The sequence below is a fragment of the Macaca fascicularis genome, chromosome 20 (assembly GCF_037993035.2).
Source record: "Macaca fascicularis isolate 582-1 chromosome 20, T2T-MFA8v1.1".
Lineage (NCBI taxonomy): Eukaryota > Metazoa > Chordata > Mammalia > Primates > Cercopithecidae > Macaca > Macaca fascicularis.
In genome coordinates this window covers 12,074,216-12,101,093 of record NC_088394.1, presented here as the reverse complement: position 1 = coordinate 12,101,093, position 26,878 = coordinate 12,074,216, and the positions used below count along the sequence as shown (strand labels likewise).

The following is a 26,878-nucleotide window of genomic DNA, read 5'->3' as shown; positions in this document are numbered from 1 at the left end:
GGACATGCTGGGCTGTAGAGCTTGGCTGGGGTCCCCACCAGGCCTGTGAGGCTCCTCAGGCTGTCTACACCCGCACATCTCACAGCCTGCTCCCTCCTCAGCTCGTGTTCCGAGGACTCTGGGAGGCAGAAGAGATGAGCTCCTCGCTGCAGCTGACCTGTGATTCTCAGGCCACCTTGGTCCTTGACGTCCGTGGCCAGAACCAGGCAATCAGGTGATGGGGGCCCCCAGGAGGAGAGGAGTCGGGGGAGGAACCATTGGCTGGGCATCTACTGTGCACCATCGCTGGACACAGCCCCTCTCAATCCTCTGCTCAGCCCCACTGCATAAATATGGGGTAGGAAGGCTCAGAGAGGCCAAGCGACTTTTCCAAGGTCACACAGCTGTAAAAATCGCTCAGCCTCTCCAGGCAGGGCACTGATGAATTCTTGGCCTCAGAAACGAAGTGCATCCCAGGCCCCAAACACTTATTAGTAACTATTAGTGCCCTTAGGGCTGGGGGCCTGGTGAGGTGCTTGGTGCTCCTATGTGTGCACTAAGTCAGGGGCCACCAGCCAGGCTCTAGCGCTCGGGTCTCAGCGGTGAGGGAGGGGGTGAGTAAGCCACTTGTTGAAGGGGTAGATCAGTGGTTCTCACCTAGGGGCGAGTTTCCCCCCAGGGACTTTCAGCAAAGCCTGGGGAATTTCTGGTTGCTACATTGGGGAGGACGACACTATGAGGGTCAGTGTATAGAGGCCACAGATGCTGCTAAGCGTCTTACAGTGCTCAGGACACACTCACAACTGTGAAGTCCATGAGCCAAGATGCCAACCGTGCCAAGGCTGAGACGTGGAGGTGGAGAGGAACCTGACAGGAGGGTACAGCACCCTGGAGTTAGCACCATGGGAGACAGGCCTGGCACAGTGGCTCACACCTGTAATCCCAGTGCTTCGGGAGGTCGAGGTGGGAGGATTGCTTAAGCCCAGGAGCTCGAGGCCAGCCTGGACAATATAGTGAGATCCCCATTGCTACAAAAAAATCTTTTTTTTTTTTTTTTTGGAAATGGAGTCTTGCTCTGTCACCCAGGCTGGAGTGCAGTGGCGTGATTTCGGCTCACTGCAAGCTCCGCCTCCTGGGTTCATGCCATTCTTCTGCCTCAGCCTCCCCAGTAGCTGGGACTACAGGTGCCTGCCACCATGCCTGGCTAATTTTTTGTATTTTTAGTAGAGATGGGATTTCACCGTGTTAGCCAGGATGGTTTCGATCTGACCTCGTGATCTGCCCACCTCGGCTTCCCAAAGTGCTGGGATTACAGGTGTGAGCCACCGCATCCAGCCTACAAAAAAATCTTAAAAATTAGCCTGGCATGGTGACGCATGCTTGTAGTCCCAACTGCTCAGGATGCTGAGGCGGGAGGATCACTTGAGTCTGGGAGATCAAGGCTGCAGTGAGCAGACATGGCACCACTGCACTCCGGCCTGGCTGACAGAGAAAGACCCTGTCTCTAGTGAAGAAAAAAAGAAAGAAAGAAAAGCGTGCAGACCATAACCACCCTGGCCTGGAGGAGTGAGGGGAGGGGTGCTACGTGAGGAGGATCCCTGGGAGGGAGCCAGGGGGTTAAAGTCCTGTTGTCCACACCCTACTGGAGCTCCCAAGGGACCGACCCAAGAAAGCTCACTGCTGGGCTCATGGAAGACTTGAAGCCCAGAGCCATGCTTAACCCTTGATACCAGTGGGGAAACTGAGGCTCAGAGAGGGGCAACCAAGAAGCTTGCCCCTGGTGCCAGAGCTAGGCAGAGGCCAAGCCGGGAGTCAAATCCAGGTAACTTGGCTCCAGAGTCCAGCCCTAACCAGGGCACCGTATGGCCCTTGGACCTTGGGGTGTGTGAATAGCCCTGCATGAGGCCACTGATGTGATCCTGGCTCTCTGACCCTCTCTTGGGGAAGTCGACTTGGTCTCGACCTGGCCCTAGGGGCGCTGGACAAGGCGCCATCTCGCCAGCTTCAGGCCTTCTCTTTTTTCCTTCTAGCAAAGAGCTGCTGTTCTCAGGCCAGCATCGCCTCCCCTCCCTCCTGGGTCGCTGCCCCAGCTCAGCCTCAGCCTCAGCTAAGGTAACTATGCCCCAGCTGCCTGGCTCCTAACTGGTTCCAGATGCCCAGCCCGAGGTGGGAGGGAGCCAGGCCCCTCTGGGGAGTGTTAACGCATGCACATCTGTTCGCCAGCCTGCAGCAGGCTCCGGTGGGCAACCCTCGGAAACCCCTGGCTCCAGCTTTCCCAAACACACGCAGGTTTACATTCCTGGGCCAGCCCCCGTGGCCCCCAGAGCCCTTCGGGAGATGGGGAAGGCCTCCTTACCCAGTGCCTGGCACCTGGCATTGCCTCACCCAGCCTGGCACACTTGTAGAGGCGGGAGCAGATGATACAACCCTTTGGAGCTGTGCCAGTATCACCCCCATCTCTGCCCTGCATGCAGGACTGCAGGGGGGGGTCATAGGAGTGGACAGGAGGGCCCAGTAGACTTAGGCCGGGTTCCTCTGTCCCCCTGAGCTGTCGTCTGTGCCCAAATGTGGAGCTCCTGGAGGGCATGCCTAGTGCCTGGCACAGGGCCCAGCACACAGTAGGTGTTCAGTAAAAAATAGGGCATGAATAGGTGAGTGCATGCATGAATGGTCACATCTGCCAACTGGTCACTTCATTTGGCTACCAGCCACCCTGTTTTGGTAGGCTCTCCCCGCCCTGGCCCAGGCCGCCTTTGTTTACAGAGCGCATGCTGTGTGCTGGGTCCCCTGCTGCATTTACACAGGATTTTGGAGTTCCTCAAACTTCACTACAACTGCATAATCATTCAGGGAACTTTCTCTCTCTCTCTCTCTCTCTCTCTCTCTCTTCTCTCTTTCCTTTCTTTCTTTTCTTTCTTTCTTTTATTTCTTGCTTCTCTCTCTCTCTCTTTCTCTCGACAAAGTCTCTGTCACCCAAGCTGGAGTGCAGTGGCACAATTTCGGCTCACTGCAACCTCCACCTCCCTGGTTCAAGTGATTCTCCTGCCCCAGCCTCCTGAGTAGCTGGAATTACAGGCGTGCACCACCACGCCTGGCTAATTTTTATATTTTTGGTAGAGACGGGTTTTCACTGTGATATCCAGGCTGGTCGCAAACTCCTGACCTCAAACGATCCACCCATCTCAGCCTCCCAAATGTTGGAATTACAGGCATGAGCCACCACGCCCAGCCTTATTTTTTATTTTTAAAACTTCTTTCTGAGACAGGGTCTTGCTCTGTTACCCAGGCTGGAGTGTGGTGACATGATCATAGCTCACTGCAGCCTCAGGCTCCTGGGTGCAAGTGATCCTCCTGCTTCAGCCTCTGGAGCAGCTGGGACTACAGGTGGTACCACCACACCAGGCTCCATTCTGGGAGGTTCTTAATTTTTTCCCAAGTTTTATTTTGAGTCATTTCAACCTATATAAAAGTTACTGTAGGACAGTGAACATTGACCAGTTGTTAATATCTTTCCATATTTCTTATCTATGTTACATAAATTTGTATCGTCAGATACATATTTTTTCTGTATCGTTAAGAATTAATATAGAGATGTTTCTGAAGGCATCACCTTTTTATTCTGAAATACTTCAACTATTTCCTGTAACAAGGATATTTTCTGATTTAACACAATAATTACAACGTTCAGGAAATTGAACGTTGAAGTAATACCTTCATTTAATGTACAGCCCATATACAATTTCCCAGCTTTCCCACTAATGTTCTTTCAAAAAACTGTTTTGTTTTGTTTTAAATCCGGGATGCAGGCCAAGATCACACAGCATGCGTAGTTGCCATGTTTTTTAAATTTTCTTAATCTAGAACAGAGGTCTACAAACTTGTATTGTGAAGTAAAATGTGTGGGGGTTGCAGGCCTTTCGGTCCCTGTTACAACTGCTCACAATTGTCACTGTAACAGAAAAGCAGCTATAGAGGATATGTAGGTGAATAGACGTGGCTGTTACAATAAAACTTTATTTATAAAATCAGGTTGTGGGCCAAATTTGACCCAAACAGCAACTCCTGATCTAGAACATTCTCCTTCTACACCCTACCTTTCCTTACCCAATGTTTTATTTTTTTATTTTTATTTTTATTTTTTTACTTTTTTTGAGAAGAAGTTTTGCTCTGTCACCCAGGCTGGAGTGCAGTGGCATGATCTCAGCTCACTGCAACCTCTGCCCCCTGGGTTTAAGCAATTCTCTTGCCTCAGCCTCCTGAGTAGCTGAGATTACAGGCTGCACTACCATGCCTGAATAATTTTTGTATTTTTAATAGAGATGGGGTTTTACCATGTTGGCCAGGCTGGTCTCGAACTCCTGACCTCAAATGATCCGCCCACCTCGGCCTCGCAAAGTGCTGGGATTACAGGCATGAGTCACTGCATCCGGCCCTCCAACGTTTTATTATATAATTTTTTAGATGCTAAAGAATTGAAGTAATTTTGTGGTGAATACCCACATACCTAGATTTTCCTGTTCACATTTTATTTCACATAATCACATAGCTCTTCATCCATCCATCTTATTTTTGGATACATTTCAAAGTAAGTTGCAGATATAATTCCCCCTAAACATTTTATTGTCATTAACCACCTTAAAAAAAAAACCCAACCGGATGCAGTGGCTCACACTTGTAATCCCAACACTTTGGGAGGCCGAGGCAGGAGAATTAGTAGAGTTCAGGAGTTCAAAACAACCTGCAACCTAGGGAGACCCCGTCTCTACAAAAAATTAAAGAAGTAGCCAGGCATGGTGGTGTGTACCTGTATCTCAGCTACCCGGAGGCCGAGGTATGGGAGAATTGCTTGAGCCCAGGAGGTTGAGGCTGCAGTGTGCCGTGTTCACACTACTGTACACTCTAGCCTGGATGACAGAGCAGACCCTGTCCCTGTCATAAAAAAAAAGTCCTACATTGGCAATTTTGAAGTGTCCAGGAAGTTATTTTGCAAAACATCCTCCTAATGTGGATTTGTCAGATTGTTTGTTGAAGATTCAAGTTGAACATTTTTGACACGGGGTATCCCTAATGTCATGATGCATTTCGTGAGATCGTTAAAAATACCAGCTCTTGGATGGGTGCAGTGGGTCACATCTGTAATCCTAGCACTTTGGGAGGTTGAGGTGGGTGGGTCACCTGAGGTCAGGAGTTTGAGACCAGCTGGCCAACATGGTGAAATCCCGTCTCTACTAAAAATACAAAAATTAGCTGGGCGTGGTGGTGCATACCTGTAGTCTTAGCTACTCAGGAGGCTGAGGCAGAAGAATCACTTGAACCTGGGAGGCAGAGGTTGCAGTGAGCCGAGATTGTGCCACTGCACTCCAGTCTGGGTAACAGAGCAAAACACCTTCTAAAAAAAAAAAAAAAAAAAAAAAAAACACCTCTTGAACATCTTCCCAGAGACTCCATTTTTGTAGGTTTTAAGTGGGAGCCCAGAATCTATATTTTTAGTAAGTTCCCCCCCACCAGTGCTTTTCAGCCAACCTGGAAGTTAGCATTTCATACAATTTTCACAACAACCCATAATAAAATAGGTGTCCTTATCCGTGTTTTTGGATTAGAAGGCTCGAGTGGTTAAGAAACTAGCTGGAGATCACTCACCTCTCAGTGGTAGATCCACACTTGGAGTTCTGTTGTGTTTGATGCTGACACATGCCCAAGTATAGTTATTTCTGCTAGACTGCCCCCTGCTGTCTGCAACAGTACTACAACTAGAATTCTTGCCTGCTGGTGCCAGGCTGGTAGATATTTTCAAGTCAGTGTTATAGTGGGGAGGGCATAAGGATATAGTTGCCATGGACACACTTGATGGCCTAACCTGAGGCTTCAAACCCTGACATCATCAAAGTTCATCCAGCCCAGGGAGCTGTGGGTCTCTTGGGCCTGGGACTTTGGGAGGTAGAGCTCTCAGCCTAGAGCCAGCATCTGCTGGAATGTTCCATCAGAGCCCTGATAAGGAGCTCTATCGTGTTTTTTTGTTTTTTTCCTGACCCAGCTACGCTACTCCAAGGGTGAAGTTCAGAGCATGTTCGCCTTGGGTGTGGAGGAGCATCATTTTCACATCAGCACCCAGCAGATAGCTGCTAAGGCCAGTCTTACCAACTTCATCAAACTGGAACAGACCTTCCTGCAGGTGTGTGAAGGTCAGCCCGGGGCTGGAGCACGCTGGGGGATGGCGGGCTTCTGGGACAGCCCTTTGAGAAAAGAGAAATTGTCCTAGTGTCCTGGTTCCTGGGAGGAAGGACAGGCAAGGCTGTGAAATGGACAAAATTTGCTGGAATGGATTATCAGCTGGTCTCTATATCCATCCATCCTTGCTTTTGCATGATTTATTGAGCATCTACTAGGTGCCAGGCACTATTTCAGAAGCTGGGGTGTGACCTAAAACAGAACGATCAATCCTTCCTCTCATCAAGTGTCCACTCTAGCGGGGGAGATTGACTCCCTGAAATCACACAAACGAAATATGCCAAATAGTAGTATCACATGGAGAAAACATAGTGAAGTGACTGAGAGTGACCAGGGAGCTTATTTAGATTAGGTGGCCAAGGAAGGCTTCACTGAAGAGATGACACATGAGCTAGCAGTGGATGATAAGCACCAGTCATTTGAAAATCTGGGGGAAGGCCAGGCACGGTGCCTCACACCTGTAATCCCATCACTTTGGGAGGCCGAGGCGGGTGGATGACCTGAGGTCAGGAATTTGAGACCAGCATGGCCAACATGGTGAAACCCCGTCTCTACTAAAAATACAAAATTAGCCAGGTATGGTGGCACATGCCTATAATCCCAGCTACTTTGGAGGCTGAGGCAGGAGAATTGCTTGAACCCAGGATGTGGAGGTTGCAGTGAGCCGAGATTGCACCATTGCACTCCGGGCTGGGCAACAGGAGTGAAGCTCCATCTCAAAAAGAAGAAAAGAAAAAAAAAAGAAATCTCTGAGGGACGGGCATTTGAGGCAGGTAAAGAGACTGTGGTATATATACACCATGGAATACTACACAGCCGTGAAAAAAGAATGAAATTCTGTACTTTGAAGCAGCAGGGATGCAATTATCCGAAGTGAACTAGCTCAGAAACAGAAAACCCAATATCCCATGTTCTCACTTATAAGTGGGAGCTAAACACTGAATACACATGGACATGAAGATGGAAACAATAAACACTAAGGCCTCCAAAAGGGAGGAGGGTAAGAGGGAGCCAAGGGCTGAAAAATTACCTGCTGGGTATGATGTTCAATATTTGGGTGACGGCTACGACGGGTACGCTAGAAGCCCAGTCTCCACCATTACACAATATACCTATGTAACAAACATGCACACTGATCTCCTGAATCTAAAACACATTTTTTAAAAAGAGTATTCCAGGCAGAGGAAACAAGACATGCAAAGGGCCTGGGGCAGGGATGGGTTTGCATGTTTTAGGAATGGCCAAGGAGCCACTGGGCTGGAGCTGGGTGGGTGGGGAATGGTAGGAGGTGGTCTGATCACACAGGGTATGTCAGGCCACAGGGAGGTGTTTGTAGTGCATTCTGTCTGCTACTAGAAGCCTTTGAGGCCATGATCCCTAAATGATGATTTCAGATCCCTGTGGCTGCTGTGTGGGGAGGGACCTACAGGTGGCAGAAGTGAGCAGTGAGGAAGCCCCATAATGGGCACCGCAATAATAATGTGTGGTCCAAGCTAGGGGCAGTAGTGATGGGTTTTGGAGACATTTAAGAGCAAACTTCCTACACCACCCCAGCAGTCCCCCTGCAGTACCCTCAAGTCACCCTCGGTGGCACCCACCAGCAGGGATGGCATTCGTCTCTGAGCCTTCGCACAGACTCTTCCATCTGCCTGGAATGCTCTTCCCTGCCTCCTCCCCAAGCTTGCTTCTCTGTGTTCCTTTTTGCTTTGAATGTCTCTTGTGACCATCCTTGTCAACTTGTCCCATCATTTCCTGTCCTGTGACTATCTCCCTGGGAGCCCCTTGAGGGCCGGGACCAGGTCTTGGCTAGCTTTGTACCCAGCACTCATCACTGGGTTGGGAACATAATACCTGCTCGCTACATGATAGAGAAACCCCAATACCAACTGCGTGCCTCCTACAAGCTCCTCTCCACTGTCTAGCCCTGGGCTGGGTGCGCCCCTTGTATTATCTTGCAGAGGTTGACACTTTCTTGCCTCCATTTTCTGGGAAACTGAGGCTCAGAGAGGTTGGAAAACTTGCCCAGAGCCACACAGCTTGGTCATGGAGTTGAGAGGTAGCTGTTCTGTGCTGTCTCCTGTTGGCCATACCCGCCTCACCCACTCCCCTCCGTTATGTTATCTGCTCATCCTTAGGAAGCATTTGGGTTTTTGATCCCCTGGCATATGCAGGAAACTGTAAATGATCCACAGATACTCCCGTTTTCCTCGTCTGCAAGCTTCTCTCCTTTCCCATTCCAGGCAGAAGCATAGGTCAGGTTCCCCCATGACGCCATCATTCTCTTCCAGCTCAGCGCCCTTCCCGGGGAGCTGGTCCTGCAGACCACATACGAGCGAGCTCATGGGACCCGTGTCCTGCGCCAGGTGGTGCTGTGGGATGGCCAGGAGGTGGCCCTCGCCGGGAGCCTCTCTGGCCCTTTCCCCAAGCCCACCAGGAACCTCAGCATGCAGGGTGAGTGTGTGAGGGGCTGCAGGCAGTGGTGGCCCAGTCACTCAAGAAATCATTCATGGCCAGGCGTGGTGGCTCATGCCTGTAATCCTGGCACTTTGGGAGGCCGAGGTGGGTGGATCACTTGAGGTCAGGAGTTTGAGACCAGCCTGACCAACATGGTGAAACCCCGTCTTTACTAAAAATACAAAAATTAGCCGGGCATGGTGCCAGGCGCCTGTAATCCCCGCTACTTTGGAGGCTGAGGCAGGAGAATTGCTTGAACCCGGGAGGCAGAGGTTGCAGAGAGCCAAGACTGAGCCACTGCGCTCCAGCCTGGGCAACAGAGTGACACTCAGTGTCAAAAAAGCCATGAGTGAGCACCTGCATATCCCAGGTGTGATTCTAGGCACCAGGGGTCCATCAGGAAGCAAGATGGCCTAGGTGCCACCCCTCTGGGAGACAGGCATTGAGCAACAAGATGCACATAAGCAAAATAACATCAAACTGACCATTTCCACGAATGGAAAAGGCTGTGAGAGCAAGCAGGGTCTTTGTGGGGTGTGGGCCTCCTTTAGGTGGGGTGGTCTGGGTAGGCCTCTTGGAGGAGGTGACTTCTGAACTGAGGTCTGAAGGATGAGAAGGAGCTGACTGAGGGGCAGATCTGAGCAGAGGCACTTCAGGCAGAAGGTCCCGCGTGGAAATGAGTTTTGCATGTGGAGCAGCAGCAGCGAGGCTAGCATAGCTGGAATGGGGAGAAAGGATTAGGTAAGGCAGGAGGGCTGGGGGACCCAGGTCATGCAGGGTCTCAGCTCACAGAGAGGAGCTGGGGCTCATCCTGAGTGCATCCGGGCAGGGAGAAGGGGCCAGGGCATGGAAGGGGTGGCATCCCTGGGCAGTTCTGGTGCCAGGGGAGGTGAGTGCCGGGATATCGCCAACGACGGCAGCCATGAGTCCCAGGGTCCTCCAGAGACACCTGGAAGGGGCTGTAACTCATGGCCTGTGCAGCCACAAGACTCAGTTTCTGTGCGAGGAACCCCAGGAGCACAGATTAGAGTCCGACCCATGACCTGCCAGGTGTGGAGACAGAGTACAGACCTGAGCCTGGAGGCATGGCTTGCCAGGTGGCCTGATAGAATCCTCCCAGTGTCATGTTTGACACATGTGTGCCCTGGAAGGCAGAGAAAGTGAGCAGGTCCCCAACATGCCAAGGCAGAGTGCATGCATGTATGTGTGCTCATGTGTGTATATGTGCACGTGTACATGTGTGTGTGTATACATGCACGTGTGTGCATGCCTGTGTTTATTTGTGCCACCCTTGGTGAGCTACACAGCGTGCAGCCCCACACTGTGGTCACAGTGTTGCAGGTCGTGAGTCAGCAGGTGGCAGGAACAAAGGGTTCTAGCCCTGCATGTGGTCGGCTTCCCCAGAACCAATGACTGGGTGATGCCCTGAGAACCAGCCAGTACCAGTGTCTCTGGGCACGGCTCCTGCAGCCCATCTGAACAGGTGGGTGCCCTTTGTACAGAGCTTAGAGGTCACCAAAGTGCAAAGGGGCCTCAGGCAGCCTCTTGCTGTGGGGTCCAGGAAAGCAGGGCTGCGCAGGGGCCTCAGGAGATGGGCTCAAGTGATGCAGGAGGTCAGGGCAGCTTGACTCACCTGGGGGACAAAGGAAGAAAACCCAGGGTGTGGAGGCCGTCTGTTGCAAGGACGCAGCTATGGGGTGCCACCTGTCACACCCCAAGCTAGAAGGAGAGCACAGGACAGCAGATGGTGGCATGGGGGTGTGGGGCTTCTGAGGGGGGCAGGTCACCTGTGCATATGAGGCCCCTGGGAGGGATGCAGGCTGTTGGGGTTGCAGCTGGCCCCGTCAGCTCCTGATTCAGGATGGTAACAAAGTATTCTGAAACTCAGCGGCATAAAGCAAGCGTAGCTCCTTCCTCATGAGGTTGTGGGTCACCTGGGCAGCTTTTCTGGTCTTCCTCATGTTGAAGGTCAGCTGTAGGGTAAGCAGGAGACTCTGCTGGCCTTGGCTGGGCTCTCCTGCCTGCTTAGGGGCTTGCTGGCTGGCAGCTGCACTAGGACATCCTGAGCTGAAACCAGGCTCTCCCCAACCGCAGGTGGCACCAGCCCACAGGCCAGCAGGGTTTGTTCTCATGTGGCTGGATGGGTTCAAGGGAGGAAGTGGGCTGAGGCCTCTTAAGGCCTGGGCTTAGAACTGGTGCTTGGTCAACTTCACTGAATTCTGTTAGCATGTCACGAGGCCAACCCGGGTCCAAGGGCTGGGGAGACAGACGCCACCTCTTGGAGGAGTCTCAGAGTCTCATTGTAACAGGGCTCCCACAGGGACAGTGCAGGGTGTCGAGTGGTAATGCTGACAAAATGAGCGTGTAGCTTCTGAGTTTTGTGAAAATTATCAGGGTGTGTGGCCCCCAAGTGGCTATTTGCATGAGCTGGCATTGGCATCAGCTGAGTCCCCTGCACCCCCTTGGGCCTGGAGCTGCTGACCTCAGCTTACATGCCCTACCCTTTGTGTGTGTCCTCACCCACCCAGTGGAGCTCACCCACGCGCTGCCCCTCCCCCTGCCACGACACTGCAGCCTCCGCCTGTCCTCAGAGCATTCAGGAGGCAGCCACCGGGATGGCCTGGTTGTCGGCTGGGATGGCAGGGACCAGGTAGGTGTCAGGGCCGGAAGGTGACCCTGGGGCAGAGCTAAACTCCACCCTGAAGGCTGAGCGGGGTCCTGGGGGCCCTCCTCTGCCCGAGGAGCCTTATTTGGGGCCAATGAGGCTGCACCACATCCCAAAGGGACTGTGGGAAAGGCACTGAGAGGGCAGCAGGAGACCTGGGTCCCCACAACACCTTGACAGCCACGGCAATGACAGTGGCTAACAGGCCCCGAATGCTTATCCTGTGATAGGTTCTGTGTGTGAACCCACACATCAGCCTCCCATCTGCTCAGTGCTATTAATAGCCCTGTGTTCAGATGACAAAACTGAAGGACTTAGAGGTGCAGCGACCTGCCCACGGCCACAGAGCCAGGGAAAGACACTGGAGGAGGAGCGTGACCTCCAGTCCCATCTCTGTCCTGTGTTCGCTCCATCCGCTCCTCTCCAAGCCTCGATTTCCTCCTCTGTGAAATGGGCTGAGCTCTCCAAGGGCCTTGCACAGGGATGCTTTGTAATCAAAGCCACCTGCCCTTGCAGCCTTGACCTTTATGGAGAAGGTGTTCTGTGCGGGTGGGAAAGAGGTGTGGCCTGTCTGGGCAAGGCCACTGGCTGAGTCTGTCTCCCTCCCTAGGTGCTGGTCTCCTCCTCCCTGTGGCTAGGGAAGAGTGAGCTGGCCGCCCGCCTGGCCCTGGCTCACCCATTCAACCTCTCTTGGCAGCAAGCCGAGGCCAGTGGCCTTGCTGAGAGCAGGGGTGGCAGGCAGAGCCGGCAGGTGAGTGAGGATGTCCCAGGCGCCCTTGGCCAGGGCTGGAGGTAGGAGCCACGTGGCTGAGCCTGTGGGGCTGGGCACCTCGGGTAGGAGGATAGTGTGTTCATCAGTGACAAGGACTTCTCCAGAATCACAGCTTCCTGAAGGCTGGGGATCTCTGGGATCATTCAATCGTTCCTTTATCAATACCTCATTAAGCACCTACTGTATACCAGGCAGTGTTTGAGGACAGCTCACATTTTAATGTGGGAAACACGTACAGGCATCTCAGATTCATCATTTATAGTTGCTTGTTTAGGGGTAGCTTTGGAGACCGCGTGAGGCAGCTGGGCTCCCCGTCTGGCTGGGTGGCCTCGGGTGTCTCCCGTCGCCTCTCTGAGACTCAGGTTTTTCCATCTGTGAAAGGGAGGACAATAGGCCAGCTGCATGCAGGCAAAAGATGCTCTCCAGAATTCAAGCCAAGGAATGAATTTAAAAATCAGAAGGTGTGATAAGCACCATAAAGTAGTAAAGAGGAGCCCGGCACGGTGGCTCACACCTGTAATCCCCGCACTGTGGGAGGCTGAGGTGGGCGGATCACTTGAGACCAGGAATTCGAGACCAGCCTGGCCAACATGGTGAAATCCTGTCTCTACTAAAAATACAAAAATTAGCTGGGTGTGGTGGTGTGTGCCTGCAATCCCAGCTACTTCGGAGGCTGAGACGGGAGAATCACTTGAGCCCCGGAGGTAGAGGTTGCAGGGAGCCAAGATCATGCCACTGCACTCCAGCCTGGGTGACAGAGTGAGACTCGGTCTCAGAAAGAAAAAAAAAAAAAAAAAAAAGATGTGAGATTGAGAGTGACTGGGCAGGTGGGTGGGGGAGCTACTGTAGGTGGGTGGTGAGTGGGGGCCTCACTGGGGAGGTGGCTCCGGGATGGAAAGGAGCTGGGCTTGAGAGAAGCTGGAGCAGCAGCACTGCAGGTGGCAGGAAAAGCCCATGCAAAGGCCCTGTGGTGGGAATGAGCCGGGTGCTTCAGGGAGGACCGGAAGGGGAATAAGATGGGAGCAGAGTGACTGGGGGGATGGGTGACAGGGAGATGAGGTCAGGTGGGCAGAGACAGATCACGCTGGCCCTGGAGGTCCCATTGAGGAGAGTGATTGCTTTCTATCTCTGGAAATGCTGAGTCTGGATGTTGAGGATGAGACTTTTTTTCACCCAAATGCTTTCAATCTCCAGCCTGGGAATGGTTCTGGACTCTTCCAGAGATGGGGGCCGGGCAGTCTCTCCACCCTCCGTCCTAGTTCCTCTAGGGATATCTGGGGGAGGGGCACCAGCTTCTCCATCCTCCCTAGCCTCTCATTTCCCAACAGAGATGGGGTGTGGGGGTGGCGTTAGCCTCTCCTCTCCCCCACGTGTCCCCCTTTCCCCACCACTGCTCTCCCATCCCAACGCAGGTGCAGCTCACCTGGAACAGAGGACAGCCTGCGACCCTGCAGCTCACCTGGGCTGACGGGTCCTCAGCATACAGCACCGCCTGGGACGGCTGCCTGGCCGCCTCCCCGGGGCAGGTATGCGGGGCCTGACCGCTGCACCGAGTGTGGGGCTCCCCCTCGCTCCAGGCTTCTCGGCTGGCCCCCCAGGTCATGTACCCTCTTCTGTTCCTTATCAGCTCCAGGAAACTTGGGGCCTGGACACCCTCCAGGCCTGCGGGGCCTTAATGCAGACCCCAGCTGTGTTCATTGAACAGCTCGACCTGTCCTGGGGCAAACACCGCATGCGGCAGAACTTGACATACGAGGTGAGGTCTGGGCAGCAGCGTCCATCCAGGCAGGGAACCCCAGGTAGCTCCACCTGCAGCAGGAGTGTCCAGCTCTGGGACCACGTGGTCCTGGGTTCCAGTGCTTGCAGGATCCTGGGCAACTCACTTCTCTGCTGTGAGCCTTAGTTTTTTCATCTGTGAAATGGTTCCCTTCCTAACTGGGATGTGGTGAGGGCTCTGGAAACCCTGGAAGAAAAGCAAGGGGCCCAGCACGAGATGCCTCAGGTTCCCCAAGGCATCAGGTCTGGTCTCCTCCAGCATCACTACCTGATGGGGCGCCTCATGGGGCCGAGCACTGTTCTGCAGAGCCTGGGGCAGGAACCAGGCCATGGAGAAATGGGGAGAGCTGGCCCTGGAAGCCCCTTTCCTCCTCTGGGCCTCCCATCTGGGTTCCTGGGGCTCTTAGGCATGGCCCCCTAAGTGCTCACAGCAGAAATCCTGCCACAGGCAGGGCGTGGTGAATCACACCTGTAATCCCAGCACTCTGGGAGGCTGAGGTGGGGGGATCACGTGAAGTCAGGAGTTTGAGACCAGCCTGGCCAACATGGCAAAACCCCATCTCTACTAAAAAATTAAAAAATTAGCCAGGTACAGTGGCATGCACCTGTAATCCTAGCTATTTGGGTGGCTGAGGTGGGAGAATCACTTGAACCTGGGAGGTAGAGGTTGCAGTGAGCCGAGATAGCGCCACTGCACTCCAGCCTGGGCAGCAGAGCGAAACTCTGTTTAAAAAAAAAAAAAAGAAAAAATCCCGCCCCAGAGTGTAAGGGGGTGCTGTGGCTGATGAGGGCTCTAATGGTGGATTCCTGGCACATGCTCTTAGGTGAGGGTCTCCACCTGCAGCTGGCCATGGGCATTCTCTTAGGTCATGAGCCCCTGACCTATGGGCCCTGTCATTTCAGAGGCATCGGCCATCTCAGCCAGGCAGGATCATCGCGGAGGCCATCCTGGAGCACGTCCTCGGGGCCTCTTGTAGCCGGCAGAGCTTCCGGGGAGAAGTACAGACTGACTATGCACGCTGGCTGCGGCACTCCCTCCAGCTGGGGCTGTGTGACCTGCCCAGGGTAAGTCTGCCCTGCAGAAAGGAACAGCTGGAGGACCAGGGACCCGTGGTGAGGGGGCAGCAGGGAGGGTGGTGCCCACAGAATGCAGGGGTATGAGTGAGGCAGCCAGACGCCAGCATGGTGGCTCTGCCATTTGCCGGCTGGGTGACTGGGCAGGGCGCATCTCCTCTCTGAGCCTCCGGTGTTTCATCTGAGGAATGGAAGGAGCAGCTGGGTCCAGGATGTAGAGTGATGGTGAGAGTTAAGAGAGACGTGATGCAGGAATGCTCAGCCTTGGTGCCGGGCACATAAGTTAGAGCTGCTGTAGTCATGATTGCCCCAGAGGAGGTTGTTGGGACCCCTTCTCCTCAACCCCTTGCCCCTCCTGGGGTTGATTAGTTCTTCCATCCACCAACCATCCATCCATTCCTTCACACATCCTTGCATCCTCTTTCCTATCTTCCATCCATCCCCCTATGTCTGCCCTCCCACGTACCCTCTCTCTCCATCAATTCATCCTCCCACCCTCCCTCCCTCGCATCCATTCATCTGCCTGTCCATCTGTCCGTCCATCCATTCATCCCTCCATCCCAAGGACCCATACTCTTCTGTAAAGAGACAGATAGTAAATATTTTAGCCTTTATGAACGATCCAGTCTGTGTTGCAACTACCAACTCTACCACTGTCCTGTGAAAGCAGCTATAGATGATATGTAAATGAATCTATATGGCTATATCCCAGTAAAAGTATTTACAGTCTGGGCACAATGGCTCATGCCTGTAATTCCACCACTTTGGGAGGCTGAGGCGGGTGGATCACGAGGTCAGGAAATGGAGACCATCCTGGCTAACACGGTGAAACCCCATGTCCACTAAAAATAGAAAAAATGAGCCAGGTGTGGTGGCACATGCCTGTAGTCCCAGCTACTCAGGAGGCTGAGGCAGGAGGATCGCTTGAACTTGGGAGGCGGAGGTTGCAGTGAGCTGAGATTGCGCCATTGTACTCCAGCCTGGCGACACAGCACAACTCTGTCTCAAAGTATTTACAAGAGTGAGCAGTGAGCCAGATTCAGCCCCAAACCGTAGTTTCCCACCCCTTATCTTTTCCTCTGTTCATTCAGAAAACATGTGTGTGTTTCATCTATGCCAGGCTGTGCTCTGGGTGCAGGGACTGGATAGTGAAGGAGACAGGCCAGGTGCCGGCCTCCTGGGTGGCACGTTCCAGTGGGGCCAGGAAGATACAACGAACTAGAGATGCATGGTCTATGGTCAGGGTGTGGTAAATGCTGTGCAGGAACGAAGTGGGGAGGGGGGCAGGGTGTTGCAAAAGGGGCCTCACTGGTGAGTGTGGGCCCTGCAGAGGGAAGGGGCCTGAGGCAGGACTCTGCCTTGAGGAACATGGGGAAGCCCTTACAGAGGGAGCAAGGGAAGTGAGGTTGGGACAGTAAAGCAGGCCACAGGCCATGCCAGAGCCCGGCCTCTGTTCTCAGTGCAGGGGACAACGTCTGATTTGCGTTTCTTAGAGGTCAGCTGTGAGCTGGGGCAGGTGTGGAGGCTGGGAGGTGGCAGCTGCGGCTGCATTCCTGGTGCAGGGGATGGGGGAGAGGAAGCTGCTGCCCCTGTGCCTGCCTGACACCTAGACTCTCTCGTCCCAGGCCCTCTTGGTCGCCGGGGAGCATGTCCTGGGCCAGGGTGGACTCCTGCTGCGTTCCCGCTGCCACCTGGGCCTCGCACCAGACCCAGACCATGGCCTGCACCTCAGCCTGACCCTCCGAAACCACAGCAGGCCTCATTCAACTGACTTCTCCGGGGCGCTGGAGGTCGGTGGCCAGGACAGGGCTGACAGTCCCTGGGGAAGATGCCCCGGCTTCCCTCCCATTCCTTCCTGGCCAGGAGGCCCCCAACTGCCTGGGTGGCCCCGCCATCTAGTGGCAATCTGAGGAACCGCAGACCAGCATTCTGGGTGGGGCCAGAGCTTCACTCTGGGTAGGGGGAACACCTGCTGAATCCCAGGCCTGGCCCTGGCACCGAGACAAAGCAGCTTCTCCACAGTCGTGACACCCGGCCCTTCCTATAACAAAGAGGCAGAGGCTGGGCTGCCCAAGTTTGAATCCTAGCCTAGCTGCCTCCTGGTACCTGAGTTTCCTCCCCCTGTAAAATGGGTATAATAATTGTACTGGCCCTATCTCCCATGGGGTTAATATTGCAAGGATTAAATATATCCATAGGCATAGATCGCTTAGAGCAGTGCCCGAGGGAAAACAGCCACAACGTAAGTATTTGCTATTAGCCATTATTGGCACCATCTTCTCCCCTGCCTGCCTCCCAGTAGCTTTGGCAAGTAGGAAGGGGCAGAGTTGGTCTCCAGTGCCTACTCTACCCCAACCTGGCCAGGTGATCGTGATCCCAGGAAGGAACCTCTCTGAGCATCTGTTTCCTCGTCTGTAGGAGGGTGAAATCAGATATTTCACAGGGTGGGTTTTAGGAGTCTGGATACCAGTTCCTGCCGCCTGCATAGCCAAGGCACATGACATTGCAGGTGCCCTGTCAGCATTTCCATCCACCCAGTCTCCCTGGCTGGGTGAACTTGACCTCGTGACTTGACTTTGCTGAGCCTCAGTCTTCCCCTCTGTCAAATGGGAACAAACACCATTTCCCTTGCAGAATCGTTAAGAGGAAAACAGACATTTGTACAACATCTGCACATAGCAGGTGCTTGTGAGACGGGAGTTCCCTCCTTTCCCGGCATCTGAGCTGGATGAGGATGGCATTTCTGGGTTGAGCGTTCAGCAGCCATGGCCATTTCAAAGGAGCTTCTCCTTCCAAGGTTCTTGTTCTTCGGGACTGACTGTCACTTCCCCATTGCCAGCCAGGCCCCTGGCTGACCCCGTCTCTGTAAGCCGCGTGCCCAATGGAACTGGAGCCCTGGGAGTGAACCCATGGCAGACACTCAGCAAGTGGCCGGTCCTCTTGCTTCCCTGTGCCCGATTGATTTGGGACCGCTGATCTGGCCCCTTCTCACTTGCTCCATTCTGGGGTCTGTGGGGTGGTCAAAAGGCTTTCCCAGCCCTGTTTGTTCCTCACCCCAACTCGGCGGCCCTGGGACAGATGAGGGACGGATTCAGGGAGGTCAGGCACTTGCCAAGGCTGCACAGAGGCAGGCGTGGAACTTGCCCTTGAGTGACAGCCAGCGGGGCTGAGCTCAGATGCTGGGAGCCGTCCGGGGCCGACTCCATGTGGTCTGCAGACTCTGCCCTGCCCTAGCCTGCCTGGCAGGATCACATGGGTGCTCGGTTACATTCCACAGGAGTCCTGGGTTGTAGCCCTATTACCAACCTGGATCTCCTCAGAGATTGACTTGCTTCTGCATGTTTAGTAAGCACCCTGCATTCGATTCCTAGGGCTACTGTATTAAATGGCCACCAACTGGAAGGCTTAATGCAGCAGACAGGTATGGTGTCACAGTTCTAGAGGCCAGAAGTCCAAAAGCAAGTTGTCAGCAGGGCCACACTGCCTCTCAAAGTCCTAGGGAAGATCCTTCCATAGCACCTCTAGCTTCTGGTGTCACCCATGGCTGCGGTGGCATCACGCCAGTCTCTGCCTCTGTCCCACATGGTGGCCTTCTGCCTTCTGGGTGGCATCTTCACATGGTCTTCTCACAGGGACAGCATTCACTGGGTGTGTGGCCTACCTTCATCCACTATGGCCTCAACTTGATTACTTTTGCAAAAACCTATTTCCAAATAGCATCACGTTCACGGGTATAGAGGGTTAGGACTTCAACATATCTGAGGAAGAAAATTCAACCCATGACAGACACATGTGCACACACACGCTCTAAGTCTTGCTAAGTTTTGTGAACCATTGTTCTGTATCATTTTACAGGTCTTGGAGCTGAGGCCTAGGGAGGGTGACACCCTTACTGAAGGGTGCACAGCTTGTTAGCTGCAGTGTCTGGACTAGAATACAGGGTAGCTGAGGCTCCCTCCCCTGCAGGACCTCCTCCAGGCTGGTGTTCTCTTGGGGCCTCTGAGCCTCTCTCCCACCCCATTCTAGACTCACCTGTCCTGGTCCCTGCCATGCCCCCAAGGTTGGGCGCCTGCAGGGATTTAGGTAAACTGCCCAGTGCCTGGGGTGTTATGCCAGGTGTACCCACGTCTCCTTGAACTTGCTTAGACCTTTGCAGTGGTTCCCATGCAAACTCGGAAAGCCTGGGCTGTAGCAGAAACACCAGGGCACTGGGAATGTTAGAAATGCCAGGGCCCAGGGCCCCCCAAAACCAATTAAATCAGAGTGTCTGGGCAGGGTCTGGGCAGCAGCCATCTCTCAGCCACCCTGTGGGTGGCTGCTGCTGGGTTGGTGGGCTCCTAGATGGGTGTTTTAAAAATGATTTGTTATGAGACTGGCCGAGTTTTATATTTTTGGTAGAGGCAGGGTTTTTGCCTTGTGGCCCAGGCTGGTCTGAAATGCCTGGGCTCAAGCGATCCACCAACTTTGGCCTCCTAAAGTGCTGGGATTATAGGAGTGAGCCCTTGCGCCCGGCCCTGAGTATACTCATAAGTGCTTTCTGTAATGTGGCACTGGGAGCCTTAGGTAGGGATATGGCTTAGGGAACCTGGTACCCTGGAGATCCAGCATGGGTATTGTGCCTTCCCTCAGTTCCCTACAGGTCCAACCACAGCCTCCCTAGCCAGCCCCTTCCTGAGCTTGGAGTGGGCAGGGGAGAGACCAGGGACAGGGCCTGGGTCAGACTGCACTCAGGCCTCTGCTGTGCCCCTCCCAGCTTCGTGGCTCCAAGGCTCAGCGGATTGGCCTACTGGGCCGTGTCTCCACCTCGGCTTCTCAAAGCCTGGTCCGACTAGAGGGAAATGTGGACAACAGAGAGGAGAAAGTGAGATTGTCTGTGTTCCGGGCCCCAACCTGTCTCCAGGCCTCTGTGGCGCATGAGGAGGGTGAGTGGTGGCTGGGTCCCAGCTCAGCTAGCTGGGCTACAGCCCCTGTTGGCTCAAGAAAGGACAGGGGTCTGGGCATTAAGATCTCAGAAGTCAGGGCTGGGTGTGGGGCTCATACCTGTAATCCTAGGACTTTGGGAGGCCGAGATGAGAGAATTGCTTGAGCTCAGGAATTCAGGACCAGCCTGGGCAACACAGTGAGACCCTGTCTCTACTTTAAAAAAAGTGGGTGGGTCAGCCGGGCGCGGTGGCTCACGCCTGTAATCCCAGCACTTTAGGAGGCCAAGGCAGGAGGATCACGAGGTCAGGAGATCAAGACCATCCTGGCTAACACGGTGAAACCCTGTCTCTACTAAAAACACAAAAAACTAGCCGGGCGTGGTGGTGGCGCCTGTAGTCCCAGCTACTTGGGAGGCTGAGGCAGGAGAATGGCGTGAAACCAGGAGGCAGAGCTTGCAATGAGCCAAGATTGAGAGCGTGGCACTGCACTCCAGCCTGGGCGACAGAGCAAACAAAAACAAAAACCTGGTGGGGTGGGGTGGGGGTGATGGGTTCCTATCCCAGCTGCTGGGAGTGAGCTGGGATCCTGTCACTGTACTCCTGCCTTGGTGTCTCAAAAAAAACTCAGGAAACCCAATTAAGACTTCATGGCATCCCTGACTGCCATGTCGGGGAAGGAGACAGAAGAGGGGGCTTCAGGTCGCTCAGGAAGTTGATTTAGTTGGTGCAGCTCAAGGTTCTCAAATCCCAGGGCCTTGAGGCTTGGCCTGGGGCAGTAGGGAGCTACGGAAAGCGGTGGAGGAGGAGTAGGCCACGAGAGACATGGTGGGGGCACCAGCAGGTCCCTTTCTGGCTCCAGGGGGCAGAGAGGAGAGTGTGGTGCTGCGGGCATGTGCCCGTGGGCGGACAGCTGAGGCGGAGGTCCTGTTCCGGGATGGCAGGCAGCCCTTCCAGCCGCTGGGACGCCTGACCCTGCAGGCTGCCAACCAGAGCCTCCTGCTGGCTGCGCATGGCTGTCAGGGGGCCCTGCTGGGCCATGTGGAGGTAAGAAGGTCTGGGCTGGGACACAGGGAAGGGGTTACCATTCTCTCCCTGGGCAGAGGCCCCTGTGCCAGGAGCCCTGAGCCCTTGGGGTCCAGCAGTGCCCAGAAACCAGGGCAGACGACCCCATGGTGAGGCCCACACCTGCCGCTGGCACCAAGAACCTTGTGTCTACATCATTCCTACAAGGCCCCAGCCTCTTCCTCTGTCCTCACAGTCCAGGATCGCAGCAGTTGGCTCCCAGGTGCAAGCCCAACTGGAAGAGAAGATTCAAGGCTTGGGTGCCTCTGTGAGGAGGTTCCAGCAATTGGTGGGTAGCACAGGAGGGGAGGGTGGGGGCCCAGGGTGGAGAGCTCCCCCTCTGGCCTGGCTTGTAGCACCCACTCACCAGGCGGGAGGGTCTGGGGCTCTCTCTGCCCTGGACCTCACCCTGATTCTGCCTCGGTTTCCCTGCCCAGGTGCAGCCGGCAGGCACCCTGGATGGCGTGGCAGGCCTCCTTCTGCAGCTGTCCCAGGCGGGGCGGGAGGCTGTGCAGGCCAGTGGTTGGGCGGTAGACACTTTGTGGGCCCGGAGCCAGGCACTGACCCAGCACCTGCCTCTTTACCTGGAGTGGCTGCAGGTGGGGCTGGAGCAGCTGCGGGATGAGCTGGAATGTGAGTGCGGGAGGGGAGGGCTCAACCCCGTGTGGAAATTAATGCCCCGCCCAGGGCCCCAAGCGCTCACATTGGCCTGCGCCACTGCTTCAGTCAGAAAGGTGGCCTCGCTTCCCGTGGGCCTGCAGCCCAGCTGTGTTTAGCCCCCTGCCTTATTTCTTACAGCTCTACAGCCTTCGTTTTTTCTTGGTCTGCTGTGTCATTCTTATAGGGTCTCCAAACTCATATCCCTTACGCCTGCTGTCTAGGTTTTTCAGTCTACCGCCTGCTTTGAGTATACGGCCTTGTTTCTGTGAAGCTCACTGCCACAGCATCTTTCTGGTTCCACGATGAGCTCAGTGTGGCCACGTGGCTGTTAAAGACTCACTCCTGCTGCTCCAAGTGGCCTCCTGGCAGGACTGGGAACCTCTGGCCTTTCCGCCATCCAGGCTAATGCCCAGCACAGCAGAGCCCCCAAGGCCCTGCCCAGTGCCAGGGTGGACATCCCTCTGACTGGCTGTTGAATGTTACCTCCCCATCCTCCCTGCTGTCCCAGAGTGTTCCTGTGGCCGCCCCCAGGGCAGTGAATTGGGAGTGCCCCAGGACTCCTCACAGTGCTATTCATGGCTGTGTTTTATTATAGTGAGGGGATGCAGGAGGGTCAACACAGGGACGGGGGCTGGGGCGGAGTCTAGGGAGAACCAGGGCCAGTGCCCAGTGTCCTCTCCCAGTCCTGCACCTTCACACAGGATGCATGTAGCTGTCCCAGCTATCACCAGAGCAGCTCCTGGGAGACTCAGCACCCAGGGTTTTGACTGGGGGTGGCCACACTGGCAGGTGCTACTTGGCACGGACCAAATTGGCAGACTCCTAGGAGGCAAGCAGGGTCCAGCATAAACCACGTTGTACAAACAGTTCAGATGCAGGCAGCCTCCTATCAACTCTAGGATTGGTGGGAACCCTCCCCCAATCCAAGTTCCTAGACAACCTTATCAGCAGGCCTTGCAGAGAAGGCTCAGGCCTGCCGTGAGAACTCTCCTGCAATCTCCAGTGCCCACTGCTCTATTCCTGTTCCCCCGGCTCCCCCTAACTTCATCCCAGGAACAGGCCCTATCCCCTCGAGGCCTGCGCTGTCTGGTTCTCTGACCTGCCCTGAGGCCTCACGGTGGGTGGTGGCTGCCTCTTGCAGGGCCCCTGGCCACACTGAAGGACGCCTACCTGGAGGTGACACTGCAGCCCCTGGAGGAGGTGTGGCGGGAGCGGGCAGAAGAGGCCATGCGGTGGCTGCAGGCCTGGGTGCCCGGGATGCCAGGCAATGGGGGTCCAAGGCCCATCAGGGTGGCCCTGGGGGCAGTGAAAGGAACCCTGGAGCTGGTGAGTGGGAGCAAGGATGGGGCACGCTGGCAGGTGAGGACGCCTGAGCCAGCTCTCACTGTCCCCTCCCTCTCCAGGCCGCCCACCAGATGCTGTCCTGGGCTGAGGCCACATTCTCACGAGCACTGAAGAGGCTCTGCAAACCCCTACTGGACCTGTACAGCTTCTCGGCCAGGTAACTTGGGCTTTGAGAGTGGCGTATGCTGCGCCCCTGCCATATACCAGGTGTAGTGCTGAATGCTTTGACACTCTCCACTCACAGATTCCTGTGACCGCCCTGCCCAGAGGCTTCTTCCGTCCTCCTTTTACAGATGAGGAAGCTCAGCTTTCTTCCTCACTCCATAGATAGCTTGTGAGCACCGGCCCAGGGCAGGCAGGATTTTAGGAGCTACAGAGAGCACAATGGCTGAGGCCAACCCTGCCTTCAGGAAACTCACTTTTACCCAGACACGAAGCACAAGGAAGTCATCTACACCAGGCCTTGCACAGTTCCCTGCAGAGGGCCTGAGAGTCGCATCTTAAGCAGGCCATTCGGGTCTATCACTTTTCCTTGCTTTTTGTTTTGTAAATTCTTTTTTTTTTTGAGATGGAGTTTTGCTCTTGTTGTCCAGGCTGGGATACAGTGGCACAATCTTGGCTCACTGCAACCTCTGCTTCCTGAGTTCAAGTCATTCTCCTGCCTCAGCCTCCCTAGTAGCAGGCACTGGGACTACAGGTGCACGTGCCATCACACCCAGCTAATTTTTTGTATTTTTAGTAAAGACAGGGTTTTGCCATGTTGGTCATGCTGGTCTCAAACTTCTGACCTTAGGTGATCCACCCGCCTTGGCCTCCCAAATGTTGGGATTACAGGCATGAGCCACCGCACCTGGCCTGTTTTGGACTAATCTTTTAAGCACATAAAAACCCTTCTTACTTGCGGGCCGTGCAGAAGCCGGCCACAGGCCAGGGCCCACTGGTCACCACTTACCACCCCTGAGCTATACATCAGGTGGCAAATGCTAGAGAAAGAACATCGGTGAGATGGGGGGCAGATCCTAAGAAACGGTGTGGCCATGGCTGGCTTTGAAAAGGTAGAGTTTCAGCAAGAGCCACAGGGCCAGCGTGGGAAGAGCACTCCAGGGGGGGGGGGGTCACCACTACACAAAGGCCTGGGAGATGGATGTGCCTGGCCTGTTTTTTGTTTTGTTTTGAGACAGAGTCTTGCTCTATCACCCAAGCTGGAGTGCAGTGGCGTGATTTCAGCTCACTGCAAGCTCTGCCTCCAAGGTTCACGCCATTCTCCTGCCTCAGCCTCCCAAGTAGCTGGGACTACAGGCACCCCACCACCACGCCCGGCTAATTTTTGTATTTTTAGTAGAGACAGCGTTTCACCTTGTTAGCCAGGATGGTCTCGATCTCCTGACCTCATAATCTGCCCACCTCGGCCTCCCAAAGTGCTGGGATTACAGGCGTGAGCCACCACGCCCAGCCGGCCTGTTTCTGAGATGGAGTCTCTGTTGCCCAGGCTGGAGTGCAATGGTGTGATCTCAGCTCACTGCAATCTCTGCCTCCCAAGTTCAAGTCATTCTCCTGCCTTAGCCTCCCAAGTAGCTGGGATTACAAGCATTTGCCACCATGCCCAGCTAATTTTTGTATTTTTAGTAGAGACGGGGTTTTACCATATTAGGCTGGTCTCAGATTCCTGGATTCAAGTGACTCGGCCTCTCAAAGTGCTGGGATTACAGGCATAAGACACCAGGCCTGGCCCGGTCTATTTGAATATCAAGCTGGCAGGGCTGGAGCAGAATGCCTGCAAGGGAGAATGGATATGACTGGGAGATCCCAAGACTCTGGGGGAGGCTTGAGTGGTCTCTAGCTTCTGCTCTGACCTAGGAAGGATGTGATCAGCCTTTCACTTTAAAAGACCCCTTTGGCCCCCGTGTTGAGGACACAGGGGTAGTGGATAGATGTGGGGAGCCCAGTTTAGAGCAGGGACCTGGGGACCCAGTATCCTTTCCCCTCACAGGCACGAGACTCACTAGGAACCCGGCTCCAGGCAGGCAGGCAGCTCCCTTCTTCCATGCTGGTGGCCTCGTAGAGCATCTGGAATCCAGCTTTGCTTCTAATTAGGATTCTTCTGCATCAGCTCTCTGTGCTTGTTTCCCCAGCCATAAAATAGGGACTAAACCCACCTCATGGGGAAGGGGCTCCACGTAATACAGATTGCTGCTCCTGCCCTCTTGCGTCAGAATGGAGGCTGATGAAGGGAAGAGCTCCCAGGGTGGGGCTGTGGCTTGGCTGAAGAATGACCTGCCTGGTTGCTCACCTACCTGGTGAGTGGGATCCAGTCACTGCTAGGTGGGGGTGCCAGAAAATGGATTCAAGTGGCAGGGAGGGGGCTGAGGCTGTTTCCTGCCCCCAGCTGCAGAGCCTCTGGGCTTCCTAGAAGTAGGCAAATGAGGCTGCCTGCCCCTGCGCCCTTCCACCGGCCCATCAGCAACAGGCTATGCAATGTTTCTATTCCCAGTATACCCCCACGTGAGCTGAGATCTCCCTGATCATCCAAATCTCACAGGCTTGATCCCTACTCTAGATCCTGAGAAAGTTCCCGTCCTCTCCTAACTGTAGAAATTTCCTAGACCTGTTGGCCAGGCACAGTGGCTCACACCTGTAATCCTAGCACTTTGGGAGGTCGAGGTGGGCAGATCAGTTGAGGTCAGGAGTTCAAGACCAGCCTGGCCAATGTGGTGAAACTCCAACTCTACTAAAAATACAAAAATTAGCCGGGCGTGGCGGTGGGTGCCTGTAGTCTCATCTACTTGGGAGGCTGAGGCAGGAGAATCACTTAAACCCGGGAGGCAGAGGTTGCAGTGAGTCAAGATCGTGCCACTACACTCCAGCCTGGGTGACAGAATGAGATTCTGTCTTAAAAAAAAAACAAAAATTTCCTAGACCTTCCAGCTCCTGCCCTCAGTATCCCCACACATAAGCCCATGCTGCCCAAGACCCAGGGGGCAGAGCAGCCATGGCATCGGACATCTGTGTCCTCAAAAATGGGGCAGCTTGTTTCTGTCCCCGGCATCATCCACCACCTGTGCTGTCATACTGGCCTCTGTCCTCCTCCACCTCATGATGGGATTTCCCAAGACAAGCACAGCCCCTCCCTGGGACGCACCCCCATGCTCTCCACTGCAAAGCTCTTCCTGCGGACCTGGGAGCTCCCCTCTGCAGCCAAGGGAAGCAAGGCTCGGGCAGGCACAGTGACTTGTCCTCTGCGTTCCCTCCAGAAATCGCTCAGTGGTGGTGACACTGCCACTGCTGCCTGCGGGGGACGAGCCCCTGGATGTGGCCCAGGTGACCAGCTACCTGGTGGAGAAGCTGCTGCAGCCGCTCCGAGAGCTGTCTGGGGCCAACGTGCTGGCCGAGTACTACCGGCTGAGACGCCGCCTGCTGGAGGGCCCCTGGGAGTGTAAGTCCTGCCCTGGGCTGTGCTGCCCTCCTCCCTGGGGAGTCCCCTGCCCCATGGGCACAAGGAAGCCTCCATAGGCTGGTGGCATCACAGTACCAGGTCCAGAGCTTACTGGACTTCCCAAGGTCCTATGGGACTAGGGCTGAGGCTCCACATCCTGCTTTTGTCCAGAATATAAGGCCTGGCCCTGCAGAGGGGTGAGGAGGGCAGTTTAGGACTTTAGGCCAGCTCCCTCGCTGTGGGCGCTGCCGGAGAAGAGGGCAGCCCTCCAGTTCCAGCTAGAAGAAAACTGACTGACTTCAGACTTGCTGGTCAGAAGTGACCTGCAGCCAAGGGCTGTGCTGGGACCAGCCCTGGCTCTGGACCCCTGGGGAGCCTGTGTGTGGCTCAGGCTTGCTGTGTGGCCAGGCGAGTCTAACCTCTATGGGACACTGTTTCCTCCACTGTGAGATGCAGGTAACAACGTGGCTCGCTCATAGGGGTTATGGGCATCTACTGTTCTTGATGCA

At 54.7% G+C, this 26,878-nt stretch overlaps 1 protein-coding gene and 1 long non-coding RNA gene across 2 annotated transcripts in view; one reads left to right on the top strand and one right to left on the bottom strand.

The window, feature by feature from the left end:
- The window catches only part of LOC102140761 (uncharacterized), a 153,704-nt gene that overhangs the window by 112,604 nt on the left and 14,222 nt on the right, over positions 1–26,878 (top strand). The window contains exons 45-61 of the mRNA XM_045382987.3: positions 102–214; positions 2,010–2,091; positions 6,014–6,151; positions 8,496–8,658; positions 11,190–11,311; positions 11,937–12,077; positions 13,511–13,624; positions 13,726–13,854; positions 14,778–14,939; positions 16,574–16,738; positions 19,702–19,870; positions 20,730–20,914; positions 21,129–21,221; positions 21,370–21,565; positions 22,734–22,918; positions 22,996–23,093; positions 26,188–26,369. Coding sequence (XP_045238922.2) covers positions 102–214; positions 2,010–2,091; positions 6,014–6,151; positions 8,496–8,658; positions 11,190–11,311; positions 11,937–12,077; positions 13,511–13,624; positions 13,726–13,854; positions 14,778–14,939; positions 16,574–16,738; positions 19,702–19,870; positions 20,730–20,914; positions 21,129–21,221; positions 21,370–21,565; positions 22,734–22,918; positions 22,996–23,093; positions 26,188–26,369 — 2,437 coding nt within the window. The remainder of the gene's footprint in view (positions 1–101; positions 215–2,009; positions 2,092–6,013; positions 6,152–8,495; positions 8,659–11,189; positions 11,312–11,936; positions 12,078–13,510; positions 13,625–13,725; positions 13,855–14,777; positions 14,940–16,573; positions 16,739–19,701; positions 19,871–20,729; positions 20,915–21,128; positions 21,222–21,369; positions 21,566–22,733; positions 22,919–22,995; positions 23,094–26,187; positions 26,370–26,878) is intronic.
- The window catches only part of LOC102136195 (uncharacterized), a 76,472-nt gene continuing 61,899 nt past the window's right edge, over positions 12,306–26,878 (bottom strand). The window contains exon 8 of the long non-coding RNA XR_012429262.1: positions 12,306–12,470. This is a non-coding gene — a long non-coding RNA (uncharacterized lncRNA). The remainder of the gene's footprint in view (positions 12,471–26,878) is intronic.